The sequence below is a fragment of the Aythya marila genome (genome assembly GCF_965140915.1).
Source record: "Aythya marila genome assembly, chromosome: 1".
NCBI classification, from domain to species: domain Eukaryota; kingdom Metazoa; phylum Chordata; class Aves; order Anseriformes; family Anatidae; genus Aythya; species Aythya marila.
Genome location: NC_139042.1, coordinates 132,655,842 through 132,681,536, shown reverse-complemented (window position 1 = coordinate 132,681,536; position 25,695 = coordinate 132,655,842). Strand labels below are relative to the sequence as shown.

Below are 25,695 nucleotides of genomic sequence, written 5' to 3'. Positions count from 1 at the left end.
TGTGAGACTTCTGAGAGTGCTATCCCATTGTTGCAGAATACAGAAATAAAACAAATATCTGGTCTGCTGAGAGTCTCAGCGGTAATAATGAAAGAAGTCAGTTTGTATAAGATGGATACAGGTTCTGCCAGACTAAAGAGAATTAGGTCATGTAAAAAAGAAAACTTCAGATTCTCTTCCTATGACTCGAATACAGTGATTGCAAATTACAGCACTTCCTCACGTTATCAAATGCTAAGATTTTCTCAGATAACTGTCTAGAATTTTAAAAAGTTATTGGATGCTTATATAATAATTAGACTTGTACTTTATGTACCCTTTAAGTAACACGCTGATGGAGAAGGACAATAGCATTGTATGACATTGCTGCATTCCCTAGGGCTGCTGAAAAAGAGTTCCAGGTTGTAACAAAAAGATTCACCTCTGTTTTCCAGAAGAATGTACACTATAGCATACAAGCTTCTTTCATCTTGTGAGACAGATGAACCTGTACAGTTAGTTGTACCCCCAAGTAAGCAAGTTTCTTTTTATCTTTTTTTTTTTTTTTTTTTTTTTCTCCCAATAATGTTATCTTTTAAAACAAGCAGTGGATTTTCAAGATTTCCCAAACCAGTTCCAGAAAGGGATGATCAGAACTTAGCTCACTGGCAACTGAAAACGTGGTTGTACATATCCAGCTCTGGCCTTGGGAGTTGCTGTCTTATTTAAATGCAGTAAGCATAAATAAGTTCTTAGAAGACTGTATCATTATCATTTATCATTGTAATTTCTGTACACAACAGATCTGAGGCCCTGGAGCTTGAGAGACCAGTAGGTGAGGATGAGGTAGGAAGTCTACCCAGGAGGATGCCTAGGGCGAGGAAGTCGACTCCATGCCTCAGGACTGCCTCTACCAAGACAGAAAGAAGGGTGTTTTAGGTGACTCCCTTCTCAGTGGAACAGAAGGCCCTATTTGTCAGCCTGACCCTACCCATAGGGAAGTCTGCTGCCTCCCTGAGGCCAGGGTCAGGGACATTGCCAGAAAGCTTCCCAACCTGGTTCGCCCCTCTGGCTATTATCCTCTTTTAATAGTCCAGGCTGGCAGTGATGACACTGAAGAGAGAAGCCTGAGGGCTATCAAACGGGACTTAAGGGGACTGGAACGATTAGTGGATGGAGTGGGAATACAGGTGGTGTTTTTGTCTATGCCTATGGTGGCAGGGAGGAGTACAGGGAGGGCATGGAAAGCCCACCTGATATACATGTGGCTCAGAGGTTAGTGCCAACAGAGAATTTGTTTGTTTGTTTGTCTGTTTTTTATAATGGGGTGCTTTACTCAGCACCCAGCCTGATGGCTGCAGACGGGTCCCAATCTCTAAGGGGAAAACGGATCCTAGGCCAGGAGCTGGTGGGGCTCATTGAGAGGGCTTTCAACTAGGTAAGAAGGGGAAAGGGCTGAAACGAGGCTTGTTAGAGCTGTACCAAGGGGAACAATGGCAAAGCTGGGAGAGAAGGCAATGGCCCAACTGAAGAGCATCTACACACAGCACACAGCATGGATAACAAACAGGAGGAGCTAGAAGCCATTGTGCGGCAGGCAGGCTACGACTTGGTTGCCATCACGGAAACATGGTGGGACCACTCATGACTGGAGTGCTGCAATGTCTGGCTATAGGCTCTTCAGAAGGGACAGGCAGCACAGAAGGGGTGGTGGTGTGGCTCTCTATATCAGAGAGTGTTTTGATGTTGTGGAACTTGAAGCTGGGGATGATAAGGTTGAGTCCCTATGGATTAGGATCGGCGGGAAGGCCAACAAGGCAAGTATCCTCGTGGGGGTCTGTTATAGACCTCCAGACCAGGATGAGGAGACGGATGAGGAGTTCTACAGGCAGCTGACAGAAGCTGCGAAATCGTCAGCGCTTGTTCTTGTGGGGGACTTCCCAGATATATCCTGGAAGCATAACACAGCCCAGAGAAAGTAATCTAGGAGGTTTCTGGAGATCGTGGAAGATAGCTTCCTGATGTAGCTGGTTAGTGAGCCTACCAGGGGAGGTGCCCTGCTAGACCTTCTCTTCACAAACAGAGAAGGACTGGTGGGAGATGTGGTGGTTGGAAGCTGTCATGGGCAGAGTGACCATGAAATGGTAGAGTTCTCCATTCTTGGAGAAGCCAGGAAGGGGACCAATAAAACTGCTGTACTGGACTTCTGGAGGGCCGACTTTGAGCTGTTCAGGACACTGGTTGGTAGAGTCCCTTGGGAGGTGGTTCTGAAGGGCAGAGGAGTCCAGGAAGGCTGGGCGCTCTTCAAGAAGGAAATCTTAATGGCGCAGGAGCAGTCTGTCCCCACGTGCCCAAAGATGAGCTAGCATGGAAGAAGACTGGCCTGGCTGAACAGAGAATTGTGGCTTGAGTTTAGGAGAAAAAAAAGAGGGTTTATGATCTTTGGAAAAGAGGGCGGGCCACTCAGGAGGACTATAAGGATGTTGCGAGGCTGTGCAGGGACAAAATTAGAAAGGCCAAAGCTCATCTGGAGCTCAATCTGGCTACTGCCGTCAAAGACAACAAAAAATGTTTTTACAAATACATCAATGCAAAACGGAGGACTAAGGATAATCTCCAGCCTTTACTGGATGCGGGGGGGAACTTAGTTACAAAAGATGAGGAAAAGGCGGAGGTGCTTAATGCCTTCTTTGCCTCAGTCTTTAGCGGCAAAACCAGTTGTACTCTGGATACCCAGCACGCTGAACTGGTGGAAGGGGATGGGGAGCAGAATGTGGCCCTCACTATCCATGAGGAATTGGTTGGTGACCTGCTACGGCACTTGGATGTATGCAAGTCAATAGGGCCAGATGGGATCCACCCAAGGATACTGAGAGAACTGGCAGAGGAGCTGGCCAAGCCGCTTTCCATCATTTATCAATGGTCCTGGCTATCGGGGGAGGTCCCAGTTGACTGGTGGCTAGCAAACATGATGCCCATCTACAAGAAGGGCTGGAGGGCAGACCCGGGAAACTATAGGCCTGTCAGTTTGACCTCAGTGCCAGGGAAACTCATGGAGCTTACTTAACTTTCCTGTTGCTTACTTAAACAGGAAATGTTACTTAATTCATTGTTTGAAAAAAGGAAGTGGATTGATCAGTGCATTGCAGTCTGATGCTGAGTAACGTAACAACTGATCACACTGTCTTCTGAATTTCCTCTTCAGACAAAACTTGGTGCTGGATGAAAGTTAAGAACAAATCTGAAAATGAAGTTATCTTTTTCCCAGGAGTTTACTAAAGTACACACCTGACACCAAGTCCTGTTATGTGCTTTTCAGTTATTGACTTGGACCATTTAAAGCATGACATTACTGTAGGTCTCTGATTTTATCCTTGCAGCCCTAGAATGATAGGAAGTTTTTAACAATATTCATGAGTGATTAAGTAACCTTGCAAATATTTATTAAGTGGAGAGCTCATTAGAATTCTCTAGAAATGTGTACCCAGGTTTACTGGGCTATAAAGACAGGAGAGCATCTCTGGGACTTTGCAATACTGTATGTAGTGCAGCTGTGTTCAGAATGACCTCAATACGCAGTAAATCATTTACTGGTTAGTGTTGTCAGGAAAAATCACAAATGATGGTTTTTGTTGTCATACTGGGCTGTGGGAGGCAGAGCACACCCACAGGCTGCGCTGACTAGGCATTGATAAAGCTAATGGATGAAAGTACTTAGTGAAAGATGGGAATTTTTCAAAACAGAGGAGTGGTTCAAAGGCTAGGAAGTTTACTTTTCATCAGTAGGTATTATTTTTATTAAGATCCTTTCTCCACTTTCTTGTTTCCAGCATTTTTGTTGTGCTGAATTCTGAGTTACAAAAAAAGCTAATTATTTTTGCAGATAAAGTTAAATTAGTAATTCCCATTTTGAACTGCTGAGGAGATTGCAGAAGGAGGGCTTCGAAGCTGTTGGATGGAAGAAGATGGAGACAGACTATTCTGAGGTTAGGGAAGGTTTCTGGGACAGGCGGACCTGAGGGGGAAGACCTACAAAGAAGGCTGGAGGGGGCCTGTCCCTGCGCTGCCAAATCAAACATCTCAAAGGATTGTGCTAAGAGGGGCAAACTTAGATTCAGAGCAAGGGCAGAAATGCTTGAAGGGCCAGTGAACGACTGAGTCTCTGCTGTCTTTTCAGAAGAATCTGTTTTTCCCAGACTACTATGCTGTTTTGGCATTGTTTCTGGGTATGATACCAGGTAGCTAAGCTTTTCTGGTGATAGTTTTGAAAGTTTAAAAAAAAAAAAAAAGAGGGAGTCTGTGTGAACCTAATATCAAAGTACATCATCCACCTCTGCAGTGGAAGGCACATTTGAAATTACAGGCAGGATAGCTTTAATGTGCCAACAGATTATTTTCTACGGAAATCAGCGTATCTTGCACTATGTAACATAGGGACAGTGGGTGGGGACTTTGGTTTAGCACACCACAGATTTAGAGCTGACAGTTCTCAACTTATGAGACTGTAATTATTTGTGCATTTGTAGTTGGTTGATGTGTGCCACTGATTCACAGATGCAATTGTAATGCATACATCCCATCTGTAAGTCAAGATATGATCTGTAAAAAAAAAAAAAAAAAAAAAAAAAGTTTGCACTTTCTAGAATGAGTGAAGAAGTGATTTTTTTTTTTTTGTATGAGTCATGGAAGACCATAATAGAGTTGTTTGCAGTTGAAATAGAATTAATATCTCTTGTCATTCACTTGCATGCCAGTGCACAAAACATAATTAACAGTAATTCTAACATGCTTTCTAAGAATAAAACTTTAAATTTTGTTGTCACTGTCATATGTGAAATAATAGAGAAAATTATAACAGGGCTTCTCTTTTTGGGGAAAGGGAAAGAGACGGACAAAACTGCATTGTGTTATCAAGAGCAACTTCACAGAGCTCAGCAGACTGTGACAGCTATTTCAGAAATGGTGCCTTTCAAGATTCATTGCACATAAAAACAGCTTTATGTGTTATCAGGAATATATCAAGTCATCCTTGTGCAGAGAAGACTTTCTGGTCATACTTTTATCTATTACACTGTATTAATAGTATGGTTTAACTCATTGTCTGCTTGATTATTTTAAACAGAAAATGAAAAGTATGTTTTAAATATAAAATAATAACAAAATCACTTAAAATTTTTCTAAAAATATATAATTGTTTCCTGTGGTGATACTAAAGTTAATTTGGGAAGGAGTGTTCTAGGTATAAGCTTGCTGAATTTCAGTCTCTTATGATCCTCATATAATCTACCTGTAATTCCCTGAGCCATCTATTGGATGGAGTATGCAATATAAGTATATAGAATGATTAGGAGAATGCATATATTCAAAGATCATGCTTGGCTGGAGAATTCTCCTGTATTCATAGGATTCTCTATTTACAAAAACTTCTTTATCCTCCTTTTGTGTTTTAGATATTGATGAGTGTGAAAATGACTTCTACAATGGGGGCTGCGTCCATGAGTGCATCAACATTCCAGGCAACTACAGATGTACCTGCTACGATGGGTTCATGTTAGCTCATGATGGCCACAACTGTCTTGGTAAGTAGTGAGTGCTGGCAAAGAAGTTTAATTTCATGACTGTGGTAAGAAAGCCTGATGTACTGGCAGCATTTTGTCAGCTCATACATGTTTACGATGAAGGCCTGATCCAGATCTACAGCTATTTCAGACAGTTCTGTGTGCTCACATTTAGGGTATTATTTATATTATAAATTTAATAAGATTTAACTTGATGAAAGTTGAGATTCTGAGGCACTGTTGTGTGACAACTTGAACTGGTCATCACAGAAAGAAAAAGTGACTTGATTGTATTCAACTCCTGGATAATAACAAAATCTGTAGCCTAGTAAAATTATTACCTTTTATGAAGTGCATAAAGTTGCACTGAGTAAGTTGAAGTGTTTCTATTGACTCCAGTGTGGTTTAGACCAGACCATTAAGGTTGGCACTCATCATCTTAACATACTCTAATCAGTTTGTCCATATCTAACATAAGAGGTCAGGGTTGTTTTTTTGTTTCCATTTCAGCAAGGCTTGTGCTGGATGTTTGGACTTCTTTTTTAAGAAAAGTAATCTGCCCTAAAACACAGACATATTTTGCCTATTTTCTTTTTGAAGAAAAGTAATCTGCCCTAAAACACATACATATTTTGCCTATTTCTTCCAAGTTTTGTAATTCCAGTCATAAGTTTAAAGTTTTCCCTCCCCCTTTTCCCCCTTTTTAGGGTAAAAGGATTCCAGAACGTGCTGTATGAACAGGTTACTGTATGTTAAAAGTGCAGCTGTAATGAAGGAATACTTGGACAATAAAACAAGGCAGAAGAACAGTTATCAATAATAGATGTTTACAAAGGAAATGGGCACAGTCCACTAACTCTACAAAAACTGGTTCAGAGCACGATCTTAGTTGTATTGGCAGTCTTAGGATTTGGGGATCTGTGATTTTGATTTATGTCCATTGCCCTGTTTTAAATAGGCGGGCTTTATCCTGTATACTGAAAACAAAGTTTGTGTTTTATGTTTTAATTTCATCACACCAATTACCTGGAAACAAATTTGACTGGTACATCCAGTTTCCCCTACCAGTTGACTTGATAGTCATTCTAGCTAAGTCACAGCGCATAGGACTTGTATTGTCTTTCTCAACATTCCAAATATAATTGCAACAACTGCTGTTTGATGCATTACCAGATTCATTTCAAATTGATGTGCATTATACAGTTGTGAGGAATGTTTTAGCAATTTGTGTCAATAGAGAGCTTGAAGGGAAATGTATTTGTAGGCTTTTCCTTGAAGTTTCTGGTATCTGGGGGGTTTCAGAATAACTGCTAGCTATTATGACTATTGCATGAGACACTATGCAAGTCTCTGATATCTGGCCAGGAGATTAAGGAGAAGGGGAAAGCTGAAGGACGGCTAAAAGACAAAGCTTGCAGGGAATGCTGTGCAAGCCTCTGACATACAGCCAAGATGGACAAACGAGAAGGCCAAAAAAAAAACAAAAAACCAACTGAGAGGAAGACTATGAGCCTTCAGCATGAGAGACCCTCAGAGGGACCACCAGAGACTGATACGCATGCTCCAGTAGGAGGGTTTGAATTCTGGAAACTAATTATAATAACCCTGTTTCTTTTAGAAGTAGTAATGAATATCTATTAGTCTAGGAGCATAAAAATCAGCATCTTGATGTAACGTGTGTGCGTCTTGGTGGAGCAGAGACTCCCGGCACACCCAGCGCTGTTTGCTTACCTCTATTCCTTTAATAAATTGTAAACTTTGATTATAATCCTATTTTGGGACTTAGCCATTTATAACAGTGAAGAAAAGGGATATTTCATCTGTGTCATGCAACATCTTTACTTTGGTAAAGCTGAGGTTCTTTGCAAGAAAAAACAAAAAATCAGGTACTGAGTGAGAAATCATAACACCAGCCTGCACTCACTGAAGCTATAGAGCAACTAGAATTTCTGAGCAGGGTTCTGGTTAGCTTTTCAGTAGATGTATTTCCTACTTGGTTCATTTTCAAACTGAGTATGAGTTCAGAAGGTTTATGCATCCTGACCATTGATAGGTTTTAGACTCAAACTTCCAAATTTCATTTATCATAGAACAGACTAAATAGATTTATTTGCCTCAACCTGAGGTGCTCAAATGATTAATTGTGCAAGTGGTATTTCTTAAACAAAGAGCAGCCAGCTATTAATTTGAAAATGAAAGAAAAACTGGTTATGCTATTGTTCACGAATATCTCTTAATTGAACAGAACCCAATCAAATATTTCAGCTACCTGGGATTCTAATAAATGTGCAAGTATGTTGTTTCAAACAGCTTGCTATTATCAGCTTTGTTTCCAAGTGATTCCTATAGAAGTAGGGCAATGTATATTTGCAATTATGAACAGGAAAAGGGAGGGACGTGATAGAAAATGAACCCTTCAGGAAATCTGTGGGATTATCTTCGACCCATGCTGTCTCTGTTGTTGCTCTCTGATCATGAAATATACAGGTTTACGGAGATAGGTTTCTAATTTTCTTTTCGTAGATTTCAATGCAGATGGTTTTGGCAGAAAAAGCCTAAAATAATATAAGCCACTGTGTTTAACAGGTGGCTCTGGTTCCAAGTATTGTTCCAAAGCTTGCCAAGAGATCTTACAGGTTTGTCAGAATCAGTGTCTGTCCGTATTCATGTTTCTTTGAGATGGCATTTTGTATTACTTCCAAAATGTTAGGAACCATGTTCCCTCCAGAAGAGATGCAGTGAACAGACAATGAATGGGAATGATAGGAAAGGGCTTGCTGTCCCATCGTGTAACTTTAGGACACTAAAAGAGGTCACAATTGCCTTTTAATTTTGGGACCAGACTGGGGAAGTTTGTTCCTCAAATGCAAATTGAATATTCACAACAAACAAATGGTCTTTGATATGGACTTGTGCAAAGCATTTGACATTGTCCCACATGATATCCTTGTCTCCAAATTGGAGAGACGTGGATTTGATGGATGGACTACTCAGTGGATAAGGAACTGGCTGAGTGGTTGTCCTGAAAGAGTTGTAGTCAACATCTCGATGTCCAAGTGGAGACCAGTGGCAAGCGGTGTTCCTCAGGGAATAGAGACCGGTACTATTTAACGTGTCAGCAATATCAATGGTGTGATTGAGCACATCCTTTGCCAGTTTGTGGATGACACCAAGCTGAGAGGCGTGGTTGATACACTGGAGGGAAGGGATGATACACCCGAGGGACTGTGACAGGATTGAGAGGTGGCCTGTGCAAACAAGATGTAGTTCAACAAGGCCAAGTGCAGGGGACCTGCACCTAAGTCAAGGCAATACCAAACAATGAGTGGATAGAGAGCAGCGCTACAGAGAAGGACTTGGAGATATTGGTGGATGAAAAGCTTGTCATGACCCAGTAATGCATGCCTGCAGCCTGGAAAGCCAACCATACCCTTGGGTGCATGAAGAGCAGTGTGCCCAGCAGGGAGAGGGAAGTAATTCTTCCTATCTGCTCTGCCCTCATGAGATCCCACCTGGAGCACTGCATTCAGCTCTGGGGCCCCCAGCACAAGAAAGACACAGACCTGTTGGAGTGAGTTCAGAGGAGGGCCACGAGGATAATCAGAGAGTTGGAGCACCTCTCCTGTGAAGAAAGGCTGAGGGAGCTGTGATTGTTCAGCCTAGACAAGAGAAGGCTATGGGGAAACCTTACAGCAGCTTTCCAGTACCTAAAGGGTGCCTAGAGGAATGCTGGGGATGGACACTTTGTCAGGGGGTATAGTGATAGGAGAAGGAGTCCTATCACTTAAACTGAAAGAGGGTATATTGAAATTAGATATTAGAAATAAATTCTTTACTCTGAGGGTTGTGATGCACTGGCACAGGCTGCCCAGAGAAGCTGTGGATGCCCCATCCCTGAAGTGTTCAAGGCCAGGCTGGATGGGGCTTTGAGCAAGCTGATCTGGGGGGAGACGTCCCTGCCCATGGCAGGGGTGTTGGAACCAGGTGGTCTTTAAGGTCCTTTCTACCCCAAACCATGCCCCCAAAATATTATACTCCTAAGTGGCATGTAATGTTTGATCAGCAAGCTGAAATTGAGTCTGTAAACAAATTAAGTAGATTAAGTGGGTACTTAACATTGGGTATTCTTGCATTGATTTGTCATTTCCGTTTATACAAGAATTATATGTATTTTGTAATATATGAATTTATGTAAGAGCCTGTAAGCTTCGCTTTAGGTTGATTTTGAAAACCCTGATTGAACTAACTTCTCATACAGCAACACAGATGTGTATATGCTTAGATGGAAGTAGATTTTCTGGGTCTGAACCAAGATCAGACTACACTGTACCTACTTCTTCCCCGTATTTTGGTCTTGCAGACATTACTGTTGGGATCTGTTCTGTCAGCACACAGGGAGCCAGACAACGAGAATTCTTAGGGGGCAATTTGATCGCCTGAACATAGGTGTCTTGTGCCATTTAAAACACCCTGGAGCTGGCAGATGTGACATGGGATCTACTGCTGTAGATCTGGAGTGTGAGCTGGTGGCCAGATGGGATAATATAAGGAACCTAAAATGGTGTCAGTCTCCTATTTAGACAGCTGAATTGCTCTTTCAGTGACCTAGGCTGCATTTCTCACACACAAATCACCAGAAATCTTTGTCTAGTGATTTAAGATAGAAGGCCTAGGGATGGGAGCTAATAATAGTTTGATGATAGTCCTGCAGGCCACCTAGGAACCTCTAGAAAACAGATTGTAATGGAGAAGACTTGTGTCAGGATTTTGACTTCAGTCTGTGCAAAATCTTAAACCATCTCTTCTTGACAGTGTTTACATTTCTTTTTAAACCATCATTGGATGTCTTGCTAGTAACGTCAATATAGCAAGATAATTACAGTCTTTATAAATAACAAACTTGAAATATTCACAAGTAGTTATATCAACTGTGGCTGACAGGTTAAGTATTTTTTCCTGCGTTCTTGTTTCAACATTTCTGTCTTTCTTTCTAATGAACCAAAATTTCTTGTTTATTTATTTGTTGGGAGGAGGTGTTTGGTTAAGATTTCATGGCTCAAATTTGTACTGGAAAATGTCCAAAACCATCCTCAGGGGAACCTGACTCATTCTCTATTTGTCATTTTTATTGAGGAATTTCTCAAATATAACATGAAATGACACCACAGGGAATTTGAACTATGATGAGATCCTTGTCTGGCTAGAAATAATTTATTTTAGCACTGTAATCACATGGAATAGCAGTAGTTCTTTCTGAAAATCGCTCTAAATTCTGCTCTGTGGATGCAAGACTAATATTTGGTCTCATGCAATGGGTTTTCTTTATCCTTCGTTTGCAACTGGTCGTGAAACATGTTTTCCTCTCTCATATATGAAATGCCAGTCTGTTTTTTTTTAGCAAGCAATTCGCTCACTGGTCCAGATGTTCTTTCCTGTTTGATCACTTTTTCTCCATGATCTTACTGATAAATCGATTTTTCCTTCTTTGTCTTTCACGTGTTGAGCCATTGAGGCAGGCTATCAATTTCTATTCTTTTTTGCCTTTAGAAGAGTTTATGGCTTAACTGATCATCATTCCTATTACTACAGAACACTTTAGCCATCTTGTTTGTAGTAAATCAGTTTCTATTCTCAGTTAACTGGTAAAATCTGAATCTATACTACAAAGAATCAATGGGTAACACGCCTTTTAAACTAGTTATTCAATATACATTCCCTCCTCTGATTCAGCATGACGCTTACAGGTGTTCCTGATTTGCCCCCCCCCCCCCCCTTTTTTTTTTTTTGATGCTTCTTTGATGTAATATTAAGAAAGAAAACTGGAGTTTTACATTTATCTAAGTGTATTACTGAATTGAGGCCTCTGGAAACTGGGCATTCTTGTACTCTGTCTGCATATCCTGTTGGAAGCTTTCAGTCAGACTGAGAGCAGAATTGTTCCTTGACAGCAGATGTGCTAGAAGAGGTAGACTGAGATTGGTGTTAAAAGCTGGGTGTTGCACAAAGTAGATATGCTATTGATGGGGATGCTATAGGGAAGGCTAGCAAACATGTCTTCCTTTTCATTGAGAATTTCAAGGGAGCTTTGTTTTGTTGCCAATATAGAGGCTCTAAGATGTAGTTAGGAGGAGAAGATAAAATTTACTGTGTGTGGTGTTTTTTTTTTTTGTTTTTGTTTGCTTTTAAGCTATTGAGATAGGAATTGTCGTATGGAAAAAAACTCTACTCCTTAAGCAGTGATTAGGCTTCAGCTGTTGGAGGACTGTTCAGTGTGAGGCATTGCATTTGGAAGATGCCAGAAGAGAGCAATGAGACTAATGAATGTTGCAGATAAGATGGCTAATGCCAAAAGAATCAAATAAAAGGTTTAATTCTCTTGCATGGAAGAGAAGATGGAAAAGAAGTTACAATAGTCATCAAGTCCAGAAAAGGTTGCTGCAAAGAATTGCAGTTTTACTGATTAGCCTTTATAGCCCTGCTGAATTGAATGAGGTAGAGCAATAGTGTTTGGTTACTGCAGTTGCAGAATTCAAAAAGTTGCAATTGTGTGCTCCACTTGGATATTCAGAAAAAAACACTGAATTATTTTGCCTAAAGGATTCTTGTTGTGGAGTACTGTTGTCTTAGATTCATCTCTCCCCTACTGTATAAAAATATTAGCTTCCTGGGAGAGTATTATATTCTGTTTAGGTCTGAAGCATTGCTTAACACTAATAAACCTAGGGATTTACTCAGGAAAAACTTGATAGACACCTCAGTGAAAGCAGTTCTTACTGATATACCTGAGCAAGTCTTAAGTTATTCAGCATCTGGAAATAGAAAGTAGAAGAGTGCCATATTTATGGCACTAATCTATGTATCTAAATTTATGTATGGCACTAATCTATGTATCTATATTTATGGCACTAATCTATGTATCTAAATTTATGGCACTAAATCTATGTATCTAAATTTCCTTGCCAAAGGGCTTACGTGTCAGCTAATACTCGACTATTTGAGGCTTTCTGGAATTCAGCCATCTCTAATCAGACTTTCAAAAAATGGGGGGAAAGAAGTGTGAAAGAAAAACACGTCAAAGCAAAAAGTGATTGCCATTGATACAAGAACCATGTGATACTTCCTCCAAATTCTTCTCTTTTGTCTTTTTTACCTGGAGGCAGAGTTTTGTATACATGTAGTTGGGGAATTCTTCCTAAAAAATAAATAAATAAATTGTCACAACTCATTGTTTTCTGTCTGTTTGTCAAACCAAATCTGTGTTTGAAAAATGGTAAAGGATTAACAGATTAAAGGATTGAATTGCATGGAGTGATAATTTTATTTCCATATCTAGTCAGATATGAATATAAATAGATATGAAGTGAAGTGAAGCTCTCTGTTTTTTGGAGGTTTTTGATTTTTTATTTTCTCAGCTCTTGCTTCAGATTGTCCCTTTTTAATAGGGAGTTTGCATTGTTTTTGTTTTTGTTTTTTGAAAAAGTACCTCTCTCTTCCAGGTTGCACTCATCTTAACTGGACAAAAAATTTATCATTATCTATTTAGAGATGCATTTCTTTTATTTATAGGTTTTTCCATGGTATTAATTGCTGTTACATGGGAACATATGTGAGCACCTTGCAAATACTAATAGATTTGTCTTCACCGAATCCTGTAAGAAAAAGAATTATAATTTTAATAGTTTTTTATAGATGAGGAACTAAGGCGAAGTGACTTCTTGATCTTCACACAGGATTTCTGCAACATAGTCAGGAATAGAATCCCTACTTTTATGAAACCTTGCTTATACACTCCTATTTCAAATATTCTGTGTAACTTTGATTTCTCTTGTTTACAGGAAAGTAACAGAATCACTAAATTTGGACACCAATAGTATGATATCTCAGTTAATTGTCTTGTATGTCATACTTCTGGAAATAACTACAATAATTGATTTTGGTGGTCCAATAAAGGCATATTGTTCTTCAGCAGTTGATCCTGTGTCTGTGATTCAGATGAGTCCTAGGAAGCAGAGTGAAATTATGATATATGAAAATAAAGCCAGGAAAATTTATGAACATTTTTATGAAAATAAAGTCAGGATTGCAAGTTCTAGTGTTCGTCATAGATTCCACAGAGCCCTATTCAAGAGTTGAATGTTCAGTGTGGTAGACAAGCACAGTGACTTCAGTACCAAAAAGTAAATGGCAAAATCCTGGTTATGTCCCCAGTCTTGAAGGTGTGCATTGGGCAACAGGTCTGATTTTTCAGCCTAGAAAAATGGCCTTCAGTGTATTGTTTGCCTGTTCTCCGATGTTTTTTTGCCTTTCTTGAAAAAGTAACTGTCACATGGAGTTCCTTGCAGGAAAAGAGAGGTAGTGCTTTCCCTGGAGCAACTGAACCTGCTCTGAGAGTGGTACCAGTCTACCAGCTTTAGAAGGTGGGGCAGAGCAACAACACAGCAAGGCATTTAGGAGCCTGCAGCTGAAGGAGAAGCTTCAGAGACAAACCAGGAACAGATTGGATGTCCTTGAAGTAACATCTGCCTGTTATAAAATGGTTGTTGGGATCCCAAGTCAGTATGAAAACTAGGCTCATGTTTAAAATGACACAATTTATTTTCTTCTGAGGTATGAAGTTAGGATCTAGACCCAGGTTCTTGTCTTGCTGTGCGCCTTTAAGATCTGTTGGCTTACATTGAGAGAGAAGGGATTTCAATCCTGACATGCAAGCTTAATTCCTGACTGGGTAGTAGTAGTCCACAGTCTGACTCAGATTACAAAAAGAACGTTAGTATGTATGCATGTGTATGTATACCTCATTGTACCATTCATGAATGTACCTTTTCAATGAATGTTCCAGTTTTTCTTTCAAAAACAAGCAACAACAACAAACCAACAACACAACAGTTAGAACCTGAAATCTATGTATTTCTACCCCTGGATTTGTCTGAATGTGTACACAGGTACAGGGGTTTATAACCTAATTTGCCTGTCAACATGAAGTGGGAGGAAAGTTGCAAGTGTATGTGAAATCGCTTCTAAAACTCCCAAATGCAAAATGTCAAATGGTGGTACATAACTGGTTTAGGATTGCATAATCACTAGTATGATTAAAGGGACCAGTGCCTTCCTTTTAATACGGCTTTATTTTTCTTCATTTCCAGACAGCTGTGTGTAGTGTGTTGCTTGCTTGAGCTCCAAATGAATCCTTTATTACTTATGTTTATTTTTCTCTGTTTCCCAACAGTTAAAATAGTTTTTTTTTTTGTTTTAATTTGAACATTTTAAAAATAAAACTAAACAACTTTGGGAAGTTTTTGTTTCATTTTGCTTTTTAGTTTCATAAATACTTTAAAGAGAAGCTGAGACGTAGTCCATTTTCTTGACTGTCTTCCAGTTTTCCTTGCCCTTATTTCATAATTCCAGGAGACTATTAGATGAGCCTGCTATTGTCCTGCTCCAGCACCATCAGCAGGGCCTAATATTATCAATCAGATAATATTATCACTCTCTTACAGATCTTAAACACCTTTGCAGACAGAGGAGGGTTGAATAAACCTGATAGCCTTCTCTTCATAATTCTTCAGTTTTTCTGTTGTTTTGTTTTCTGAGAAAGTTATTAATCTAAATCTTGAAACTCATTTCCATTGGTTCCAGTGAGAGATTTTCTTGAGCAGAACTTTATGACTCAGCAGTTATTTTATGTGTTAAGAGAAGGAAGTCAGACTCCCGAATCACGGCTCAGTGGTTGAGTAATGGGGAGATCTGTTCTAAATTTGAGGGGCCCAGGCACAAGATAGGAATGGCTCTCTGTATAATATAGCATAGTGAAACAGGCATAGTATAACAGGCATAGTGAAAAGTGTTGAAATGCAAGTTTTAACAGTAGAAATGTGTGTGTGTTTTAAACCTTTATGTATTCTCTACTTCTGCAAATGATGTCTGGTAGTGATTGTGTCTTTGTGATTGCTTTATGATATGTCTCTTTGGGAAACTATATTGTATTACTGTTTTCAAATCTTACATCAGTCTGTATGTTAGATGAATGATAACAGCTCTGATTCATCACAGCAATTCTAAGTATTTAGTATTTGTGGTACAGGAGCATGCATCAGACTTTATAACATGTACTGCTGTTCTGCAGACTGAAGAGTAGATGCTGAGCAAATATGAATAGCTAGGATGATAAGTAGATGTTCCATAGGCAACTCTGTATTAGATTTTTACATACAATTTCTGTACATACATGTTTACTTCTATTATTTGGTTGCCTGCATGTTGTGAGAGTCTGGATAGTGTAAGTGGTAGCACAGTCCTAGAAACAAATTATATGTCTCTTTTGAAGTGGGATTATAAGTAATATACTAGTTATAATGTTCTCCCCCCTGTAGATATCAGATTTAGCTTTATGGCACCTGTTAACTAGAAATTTTCAAACTGAGCAATTTCACAGAATCACAGAATTTCTAGGTTGGAAGAGACCTCAAGATCATCGAGTCCAACCAATTTCAGCCTCCTCTCATGATGATCCTGTGATAGATGGATGAGAATTATTGTCACTGTGTTTGCAATGCGAATTCGAAAAACATTTAACTACCATTACTTCAAATGTCCTGGGCTGAGGCTCAGCTAGAGGAGTGTAAACATCTGCATATAAGACATCTATCTGTACTCACTTTGAAGTCATTAGAGAGAAATAGGTATTTTGGGTGTGTGATCCTCAGACCATAAGGTGTGTGTTTTCTGTAGCTCTGATGAACTGCTCCCTTTTTTTTCCCACAGATGTAGTTCCATAGAATTCAGTTAACTAACACCTTTGAAAATAGGATTTTTGCTCTAGGAAGTCTGAAAACTGGAGACTAATTTTGAAAATGCATCCAGGTTCACTCTGTAAATCCAATAAAAATAAGGAATTTTCATTGTGACTAATGGAAAGGCCTCTAATATCCAGCTTTCTCTGAAACTAGGACCTGAACACACTGCTTTTGTTATAAAACTCTGCTTTTTTAAATTCTGTATCTGAACATTTCCCCTCAGAATTATTCTGATGTTTGATCACCTGACATTAATCTTTTGTGTTCAAATGACATATAACTTTATCTACATGTTAATTTGCTCTGTGTTTGCTTTCTTAAACCAATGCGATCTAAGAAGTACTGAAACAAGAGAGTATATAAATCAGCGTAGGCCTGAAGTGTTTTGTTAGTTATAGGGAAATAATCAAAAGTGTAGAATAAACCTTGGTTGCTGTCAACTGTGAACTATGATTCTCAGACTGTCATAATAAATTGAGAAACCAGGAGCTATGTGACAGCTTCATCAATCTCAGTCTCTTGTTTCTTCAAGTCTTCTTGTTATCTGAGCCTTTTTTTTTTTTTTTTTAATACTTACTCCCTGGAGCCTCCTCTAATATTAGTCCTGCGACTAATAAGTCACAGTAAAGATTTCTCTGCATGGAACACACAGAAAAATAAAGAATAATCCTCTTAGAGTGTGTAGTTATTAAGTATAAGTTAAATTGTATATGGATGCTCTTCTTTGATCTAACATGGCTGTAGGTGGCTGTGTCTTAGTTCATCAAAGTCACAGTTTTATTCTGGATTGTTCATCTTTACTGTTTTATGTTGTTTGTATTAGCTTCATATCTTTTGTTAATTCATCTCAACTTTCTTAAAAATATAAAAGTTCTAAGCCAGGACGGCCTATGTTGATGTATACCTTGAGATAAATTCTATAAAATATACTAAAATTAACCAGAAGTTTGGGATCCAAGTTGTGTGTAGATCTTACTTAAAGCAGGAGAGACCATGTTTTCACCTGAAGGTGTAGGATTTCAGCCTATAATGTATGCATTAGTCCTAGAAATTACGTATAACCAGTGAAAACACTCAATGCATATGGATTACAGGAAAAAAAAAAAAAAAAAAAAAAAAAAAAAAAAAACACAGACAAAGCAGAGAGCAGCAAAATTCTCTGGTGTCTGATTCCAAATATAGTCACTGTCATTATACTGTGCTCTAGAATGCAATCAATTCTTGGTAGTGTTCATTTATGATAAGCAGCATGATTTAAACAGTTGAGAAATTAGCCATTGAAAATAATAGCTGCTGCATAATTGCTTGCTGTATTAGAAAAATTTAGACAAATTAGAACAATTTTTTAGACAAAATTATTTTCCAGTAGACTTGAGCATGAGTTGAAAGGTTGGCAGTGAACTTCCTTGTTAGGTAGATTCCAGAGTCTCAGCTTTCTGTAATGCCTGCTTTTGCTGTCTGATAATTTCCATGAATTTCTGTGTTTTAACATTATCCTTTTGACTTTAGTGTACAATGTGCAAACTTAAAAGTTTGGATAAGTCCACAAGACAAGATTCTTTTTTACTGCTTACATTAGCTTTTGCAGGCTTTGGTCCAGATCCTTCTTGAGTATTTCAAAATGCTCCTTACGTACATGTTGCTTAGAGTAATTATGTCAGAGCGCAATAAGTAGTTTTGGATAAAAGAGGGGCAAGAATGAACATGAACTAGCAACTTTTAGTTTGTCTGTATGAAGCCTGTAACTAACAAATAATAGTAATAGTGATTAATTAAAGCATTAACTAAAATGTCATTGGGCATACTTTATGAGAATAATCGTTCAGAGAATTTGGAGGGTTTAGCAAAAATGTATTGTTAAGGGGCCTTATAAGGTATGGAAATAAATGTTTGGAAATAATTGGTATGCACTTCTTAACTAAAACTGGAGCAGACATGAGTTATTGTGCCATAGGAACAGAAATGAGAGTCAGGGCAAAGCTTTTCTATTCTATCTTTACAAAAGAAAATATTAACTGAAGAGAAAGTTGCTACAGCCGTAAGTGTTGGACTGTAGTATAACCTCCTCAGCAGAGTGATTATACCTTAGTTGAATCTCCACCCTCATGCAGCCCCACCTGGAGTACTGCATCCAGTTTTGGGGCTCCCAGCACAAGAAGAGACATGGACCTGATAGAGTAGGTCCAGAGGAGTCCACGAGAATGATCAAGGGGCTAGAGCACCTCTCCTGTGAAGAAAGGCTGAGGGAGTTGGGGTTGTTCAGCCTGGAGAAGAGAAAGCTTCAGGGAGAACTTTTAGCAGCCTTCCAGTACCTAAAGGGTTCCTAGAGGAAACCTGGAGAGGGACTCTTTGTCAAGGGGTATAGTAATAGGACAAGGGATAAAGGCTTTAAACTGAATGAGGGTACATTTAGATTAGATATAAGGAAGAAATTCTTTACTCTGAGGGTGGTGATGCACTGGCACAGGTTGCCCAGAGAAACTGTGGATGCCCCATCTCTGGAGGTGTTCAAGGTCAGGTTAGATGAGGCTTTGAGCAACCTGGTCTTGTGGGAGGTGTTCCTGCCCATGGCAGGGGTGTTGGAACCAGATGGTCGTTAAGGTTCCTTCCAACCCAAACTGTTCTGTGATTCTATGGTAAAAACTTAAGAGTTTAAAAGAGTGGAAAGATGTATTTGCTGAATTTATTTAGAAGGCAGTGTTACAGACAATCCTTAGCAACAGCTGGGCATCCAGAATTTTGGGAACCTTTTGGGTATACTTTGATTCACATGTTAGTGGGCATGTTTTCATGTCTTTTTTTTCTTCTTATATGAAGAGCTATACAGAAAGGACAAGGTTCTGTTGCATGACCTTGAAAGTTGGCTTTCCCTTAAAATAGAAAAAAAAAAAAAAATTGTGTAGTCCTTCAAGGAAAAAAATGGATTTTTTTTATCTTAGGATGAGTTTGCTATTCTAATTCTTTCCTTGCATTTGCTATTATATCAGACAACGTACTAAAAAGAGAAAACTCATGGGTGATTTTTTTAATTCTTTTAGTGAAATAAGCTTGAATGGGAAAGAAGTACATTTTTATATAAGATTTTTCCTTTCACACAGTTTCTCCAACATAATTTATGTATAAGTATACAGACATCTTGAAAATGAGGTGTTCTGTTTCAGTGTATGTGAATCGTCAAAAATTCCCTAAAGTGATCATTTGAAACTATTCCAAGTGTATTTATATTGTGGCCAGTACAGGCTGAGAAGTTTTCCACTGATAACTCAGACTGTTGTATTAAAGTACCAGAATTATATTTTTCAGATATGTATTAGCAAATAAAGAGGAACAGTATTTCAGCCTTATCTTCTGGAAAATAGTTTTTGTACTTAAAGGTACAAAATGGGTACATTAAAGAAGGCTGTAGTGAGGTGGGGGTTGGTCTGTTCTCCCACGTGCCTGGTGACAGGACGACAGGGAATGGGCTAAAGTTGCGCCAGGGGAGGTTTAGGTTGTGTATTAGGAAGAACTTCTTTACTGAGAGGGTTGTTAGGCATTGGAATGGGCTGCCCAGAGAAGTGGTGGAGTCACTATCCCTGGTGGTCTTTAAAAGACGTTTAGATGTTGAATTTAGTGATATGGTTTAGTGGAGGACTTGCTAGTGTTAGGTTAGAGGTTGGACTCGATGATCTTGAGGTCTCTTCCAACCTAGACAATTCTATGATTATGCCATTCTGTGAAAATTGTGAGTATATGCATTGATATATTTAGACTAAAGTGTGGAGATTGAATGATTTCCTTTGAAGAAGCTGAGGAACTTCATTTATTTATTTGTTTGTCTTTTTTTTTTCCAGTCATAATTAAAAATTGCTTCTGAAATTAGTCAGAGAAGCAATAAAAAAAATTAATATGACAGCAAAGAATGGGTTCTGTATCCTATTGGTGATTTACAGTAACAGGCTTAGAGTTGCATTTACAGGACAGGAAGCCAGACTGCCATGCAAATTAGAAATTGTTTAGGGTTTGATTATATCAGAATAAGCACCCTGGTCCCAATGCATAAAACCTTTTTGGCACCAACTAGATATGAGTAACGATGTCCACTGCCTGTGCAAGTGCAGCATTTTCTTGAACAGGCCTGAGACTCACTATATGCCATCAGCTATTCAGTACTTACAATACCCTCTGAAATTCACTGTACAAATATGTCGGAGATACAGATAGCCAAGAAGTCTATTTTACTGAGATGCACATAGAAAATTGTGGGTCTTTATAATCTCATTAATTGTGAGGGTTCAAATTTAGAGCAAAATGCCTTAAACCAAATACTATTGCAGCAGATCGAGTGTATTGCAGGAAAAATGAACCACTATTTCCACCTCAGATGCAGATTTGTCTGTGTTTATGGTTGCCTTAAGTGGTAGGTTCAATAGATTAAGTAGATTATTACAAAAACTGTTGGAGCAACATTAAAAAATTCCTTAGGTTCATTACCCATAAGAGGCATCTGTTACAGCCATACTTAGAGTGTGTATGTAGTATGAAGTTTAAGGAATACCACCATGTTTCACAAAGCAGCTGCAGGAAAGAAAGATTTTGAGCATTTCTTTTCAAGTTCTGTGGATCTGTTAACTGCACACAAATAAGAAACCTACTCTGTGGGTGTTCAGGTGATAGGTGATTGTAGCCCATTAAGAGGTAGGGTTCTTCAGGAGAGGTCATGGGCATGCGTTTGGTGTTGTACCATTGCACATAAGAAAAGAGTGGTTCTAGGGAAACCTTGTGTTTTACAATATTCATTGATCATTTTAGAATGGTTTGTGTATTCATCATCAAAAGTGTCCTTGTGATTACTTACTGGTGTTTCTCTTTTCTGTAAAATGTCCTTTATTTATCAAGGAAAGGCATTTTTTTCTTACTTTTTTTTTTTTTTTTTTTTTTTTTAATTTCAACTCTGGTAAACATTAAACATTAAAAAAATAATAATTTCAACTCTGGTAAACATTAAAAAAAAAAAAAAAAAAGAATTTTATTTTTTTGGAAAAAAAAGTGGACTTCTTCTCAGCAAAAGCTTCCTTGAAGGTTACTGAAACCACAGTAGTGAAGCACTGTATTCAGGGGCTTGGTATTCGTTTTTCCTTTGCCACATTTTTCCATTTCTTTCTGAAGGAAGGGAACAAAAAGCAGAATTCTAGTGCCATGTGCAAATGGCAGAAAATTTGAGTCATGCTTTTAAATTCTTGTTAAAGTCTGATGTCAAATCTCCTGGAGATACAAATGTTGTGTATGTAGGTAGTGGTTTCTTTCTTCTAATATTTCCCTTTGTTTTCTCATATAAAGTTGGTGTAAGAAAGATGGTTTAGCAATTACTTAAATTAATGATCCCTGTTCTCATAGCCCCCTCAGCTGATGCCATGTATTAACTTTCCTACCTTGACATGTCACTACTTGTGTGAGCATTCCAGCAGGAACACCTGCCTGCAGCATCTTACCTGATACCACTTCCTCAGGTCCTGCATGGCAGATTTACTCTTTGGGCTTCCACAGCTATCTTGAAATCATATCTTCCAAGACACCCACTCCAACAGAGTATCGTGGTGCTTGAGGGGAATGGAATAGAGAAATGAGAACACTTGCCAGATGTTGCTGTCATTAACATTAATTTCTAGAAATGGGCACTTGTTTTAAACACGATGTACTGAAGTCATTTGAATTATCTTTGTAATAATATTTGTGTATAGCTGTGCTTTGTAGATTGAAATAGACCAGGTAGACCATACAAGGCTGAGGGGTATCAGTAAGATCACAAAACATACGAAAAAGACAAGTAGGGAATGAATATTAACTGTATATTACAATAATTGCATTAGGGGACATTAATTCAGACTATGAAACATGTTTGAAACAAAAAGAAGTCTTCTTTCAACTCAATTAAATCGTACCATCATGCTGGGTTCAGAAGAGATTGGAAAAATGAATACAGGAAAGGTCCACCAGTGGCAATGGCATGGCTAGTGGTTTAGGAAGGCTAATAGGTATGTGATCACAGGAAGCAGGAGGGCATGTCAGTAATGATTCTGTTCCATCTGTATAATCTTTCCTGAATATCCACTACAAGGCAATGTGAAAGATAGGATGTTGGGCTAGATGTTCTTTTTTTATTATTATTATAACAGCCATTACTATAGTAAATCCAGGAATGTGATTTTTGAGATTTTCACCCTTTTTTGGTTAGAAATATTCAGAATATAACGATTTTTTAAATTCCAAAATTGCATATTTGTATTTTCTGAGCTTGACATTGCTGATAATTTCTTTTACATATACAGTATATCCTTAATGGTGTTTAGTTTCTAACTTGAGAAAAGTCTGCAGTAATGCTGTCAAGAGTTCATCTCTCTGTCACAGTGTTCTACAATGGGTAAAATAGGCTGCTTAGAAAAATCAATGAATTTCAAAGAAAAATGAATTTCAAAGAATAGCTTAGAGTAAAATGTACAGGATTAGTTCCCTGGATCATGAGTCAAAGTCCCGTTTTCAGAAGTCTCCAAAGAATGTTAATGCAATGGTAAGTGAATTGTTCTGTCACTCCTAAATGCTTTGGAGACTTCAAGGATGACTCAGATTTCTGAGGGGCTTGAGTGCTTACAAGAATGCTCACATGAAAGAAAAATGCCAGAAGGAAGGAAGAGAAGATCATGGGAGGAATTGGACAGTGAACATACTGTTCATACTGTTCACTTGTCATTTGACTCTGTATACCATTTCCGCTTTTGTGTCTTCCTGCTTGTGGTTTTGGTTTCAGGTACCCTTAGCAGACCTTTCTCCCTCGTATCCAAATAGGACACATGGTCAGAATAGCTTCCTTAGGGCAGATACTGAAGGAAGTTCTGAGCCAGATCAAGGTGAAATACCAGTGGAGCGTGTTTGAAGTGTTCATCAGATAAGTTAAATGAGAAACTGAAAGCATTTGTTTATGTAATAAATAAAACATCCATCTTTATCATCTGTAATGTCTCCTACTCTTCGATACTGTTCCACACTACCGTTCTCTTAGAGGATCTCATGTTACCAAGATACAGAACACAAGTTTGATTATGTGAAGGCAGTGGGCCAAAAAGCTAGAGGTCTTACGCAAATTCAGGTATGCATTAATTTGCATCATACTTCTGATATATAGATGTATCTCTCTATATATGTATGTATATGTTTAAATGTATCCATTATCTTTCCCTTTTATTTGAAAGATACTTCTTTCCCAGCCCCTCCCTAATCTGGATTTTCCCTTATTCCTTGATGATGGCTAGCCAATTTGAAATTCAAGTCCCAATCTCCTTTGAAAAACAGGTTTCTCACACTGATCTATCCCCTGTATAAGTGATTCTAGCCGTTGTGCTGGTAGTCATTTTATCTATTTAGGTATGTTAGTAAGGAGTAGTTAAGGGCTGTGGAAACTGAGCATCTATTTCTAGATACTTTCAGTGATTATCAATGATTGCCTTTGGTGGAGACAATCACAGGGCAGGTCTTTGTGAGGAATGTTACTGCTCAGGTGAGAACCTTTTTCCATCTTTTTGTGAGTCTAGATTACATGTGTTTTCAGAAGCCTTGCTCCAGGTTCCCCTTTGGGATCAGCAGTAAGATTTTGAGGTTCAACTATCCTATAAGCTGTAGATATGGAATCATCACACTGTCAGGTGGTGAGCCTAACCTGGACTTTTGTCAGATAAAGAGCCTAGGAAGTGGATTTGAGTTTCTAATATCAGTTTTAGGGAAGAGAGGGATATGCACCCCCTGCCTTGGGGCTGCTGTCCTCAAGGAGGTAACCTTGGTCCTCAATAAGATGACCAGTGTTAGTGGATTTTGTGCAAAAGGTAGCCAAAGAAGACATACCTGCTCTTAAAACGACACTTTTTATACGGAGACATAAAGAAAGTGTGCTTTGTATTTGTGCTCACTTTAAAAGACTTAAAAATGGGTTTTAGTGGGACATGAAACAGATGTTCAAGAGAAAGGATTTTGCATCATCATCAGTGACTTTTTTTTCCTGTATTGGTTTTAGGCCTTGGGGTGCAGGTCTCCAGCAGGTCTAAATTGTCATACAAAGTGACAGTAAAGGCTGCTGAGGATCCACCCTGTTTTTCAAAACAGTCAACAGCCCAGTTTGACATCTAGAGCCTCCAAAACCGGAGCCAGAGGGAGCTTTATTGAAAAACTGACTTGTTATTTTAGTGTTTATGTGGAACTTAATCTCTAGAATGTCTGGTCCAAAATGCAATCTCACATTTGCTACATTACTGGTGTTTACATGTTCAACTGGGCAACTTGAGCTGCACTGAACTGGAGTTGCACAAACAATGAAAGAAAGAAAAAACATCTTTGGCAGCTCTTTCATTTCTAAGTTTTGAAGATATACAAATAATTGGTGTTTTGTTTTGTTTTGTTTTATTCCAGCGTAAGAAGAATCTGAGGGTTGGTGGTAAATTGAGCTGTCTCTACAAAAGTGGTAAATCACCAGCCTTTACTATCAAGAGCAGACAATAATGTTTATAAAATCATTGCATTTGTTTCAGGTTATTCATCAGAGCTGGAAGACAATTGTTCAACTTGCTTTGTGATACTATAAAGAATGCTTGAAAAGCTGCATGCTTTGTAGCAAAATTTTAGGGTTTGTACAATTACCAACTGAGACTTTTTCCTTCAGGAAGTTTTCAACTAATCTTCCAGAGAGGTGAATCTAGATTGCAGTATGCTGTTTTGAAGGAACAAGTTTGAGTTGGCACTAATAGGGCAGCAAGGCCTGCCGATTTACAGATGAAAATTCTCACAGAGTTGTCCTACTCATACTTCAGTAAGCAAGGAACGTCTTCACTTTTCCTTTTCTTAGGCTCTCCCAAACTGCTCTGATGGGGTTATGAAATAGGTTTGGGTCTGGAAAAGGCTAAGAACTGTGGGCAGGGAGGATGTTGACACAGGAAATGTGAGGCAATAGTGCTTAAATAAAATGAAACAAAATAAAGGAAAAGGACTGTCTATGTACTTGCATTGCAATTCAAGACACGAGTAGACAGTCTGGTTTCTGTGGGTATTGCTGTAATTACCTTAGAGCTTTCCTTCTCTGTGAAAAAGTGCTTGATTTTCTGTCATCTACATGAAGTGTGAGCAGCACAAACAGCAATAGCCGGCTTAGTTGCGCAAGCTGCTAGGTTAAGTTCCTACATTAGTTACCAGCTATGTTTCTCCAGCTTTTCTGAGCTCCCTGGTCTTGCCTGGAAGAGCACTGGCAAAAGCAGTTAGGTTTTACTTTAGTGTACTGTGGCCAGTCCTGCAGCAATTAATTTCTGAAGGAGCTGTGCTAGCTCTTCTGAGGCTTTCAGTGTTGTGAA

At 38.7% G+C, this 25,695-nt stretch overlaps 1 protein-coding gene across 10 annotated transcripts in view; it reads left to right on the top strand.

The window, feature by feature from the left end:
- SCUBE1 (signal peptide, CUB domain and EGF like domain containing 1) overlaps positions 1-25,695 on the top strand; it is a 281,424-nt gene that overhangs the window by 88,018 nt on the left and 167,711 nt on the right. For all 10 annotated transcript variants that reach the window (XM_082751775.1, XM_082751767.1, XM_082751773.1 and 7 more), the window contains one exon: positions 5,430-5,558. In XM_082751775.1, the coding sequence (XP_082607901.1) occupies positions 5,528-5,558 (31 nt within the window). In that variant the 5' untranslated portion in view covers positions 5,430-5,527. The remainder of the gene's footprint in view (positions 1-5,429; positions 5,559-25,695) is intronic.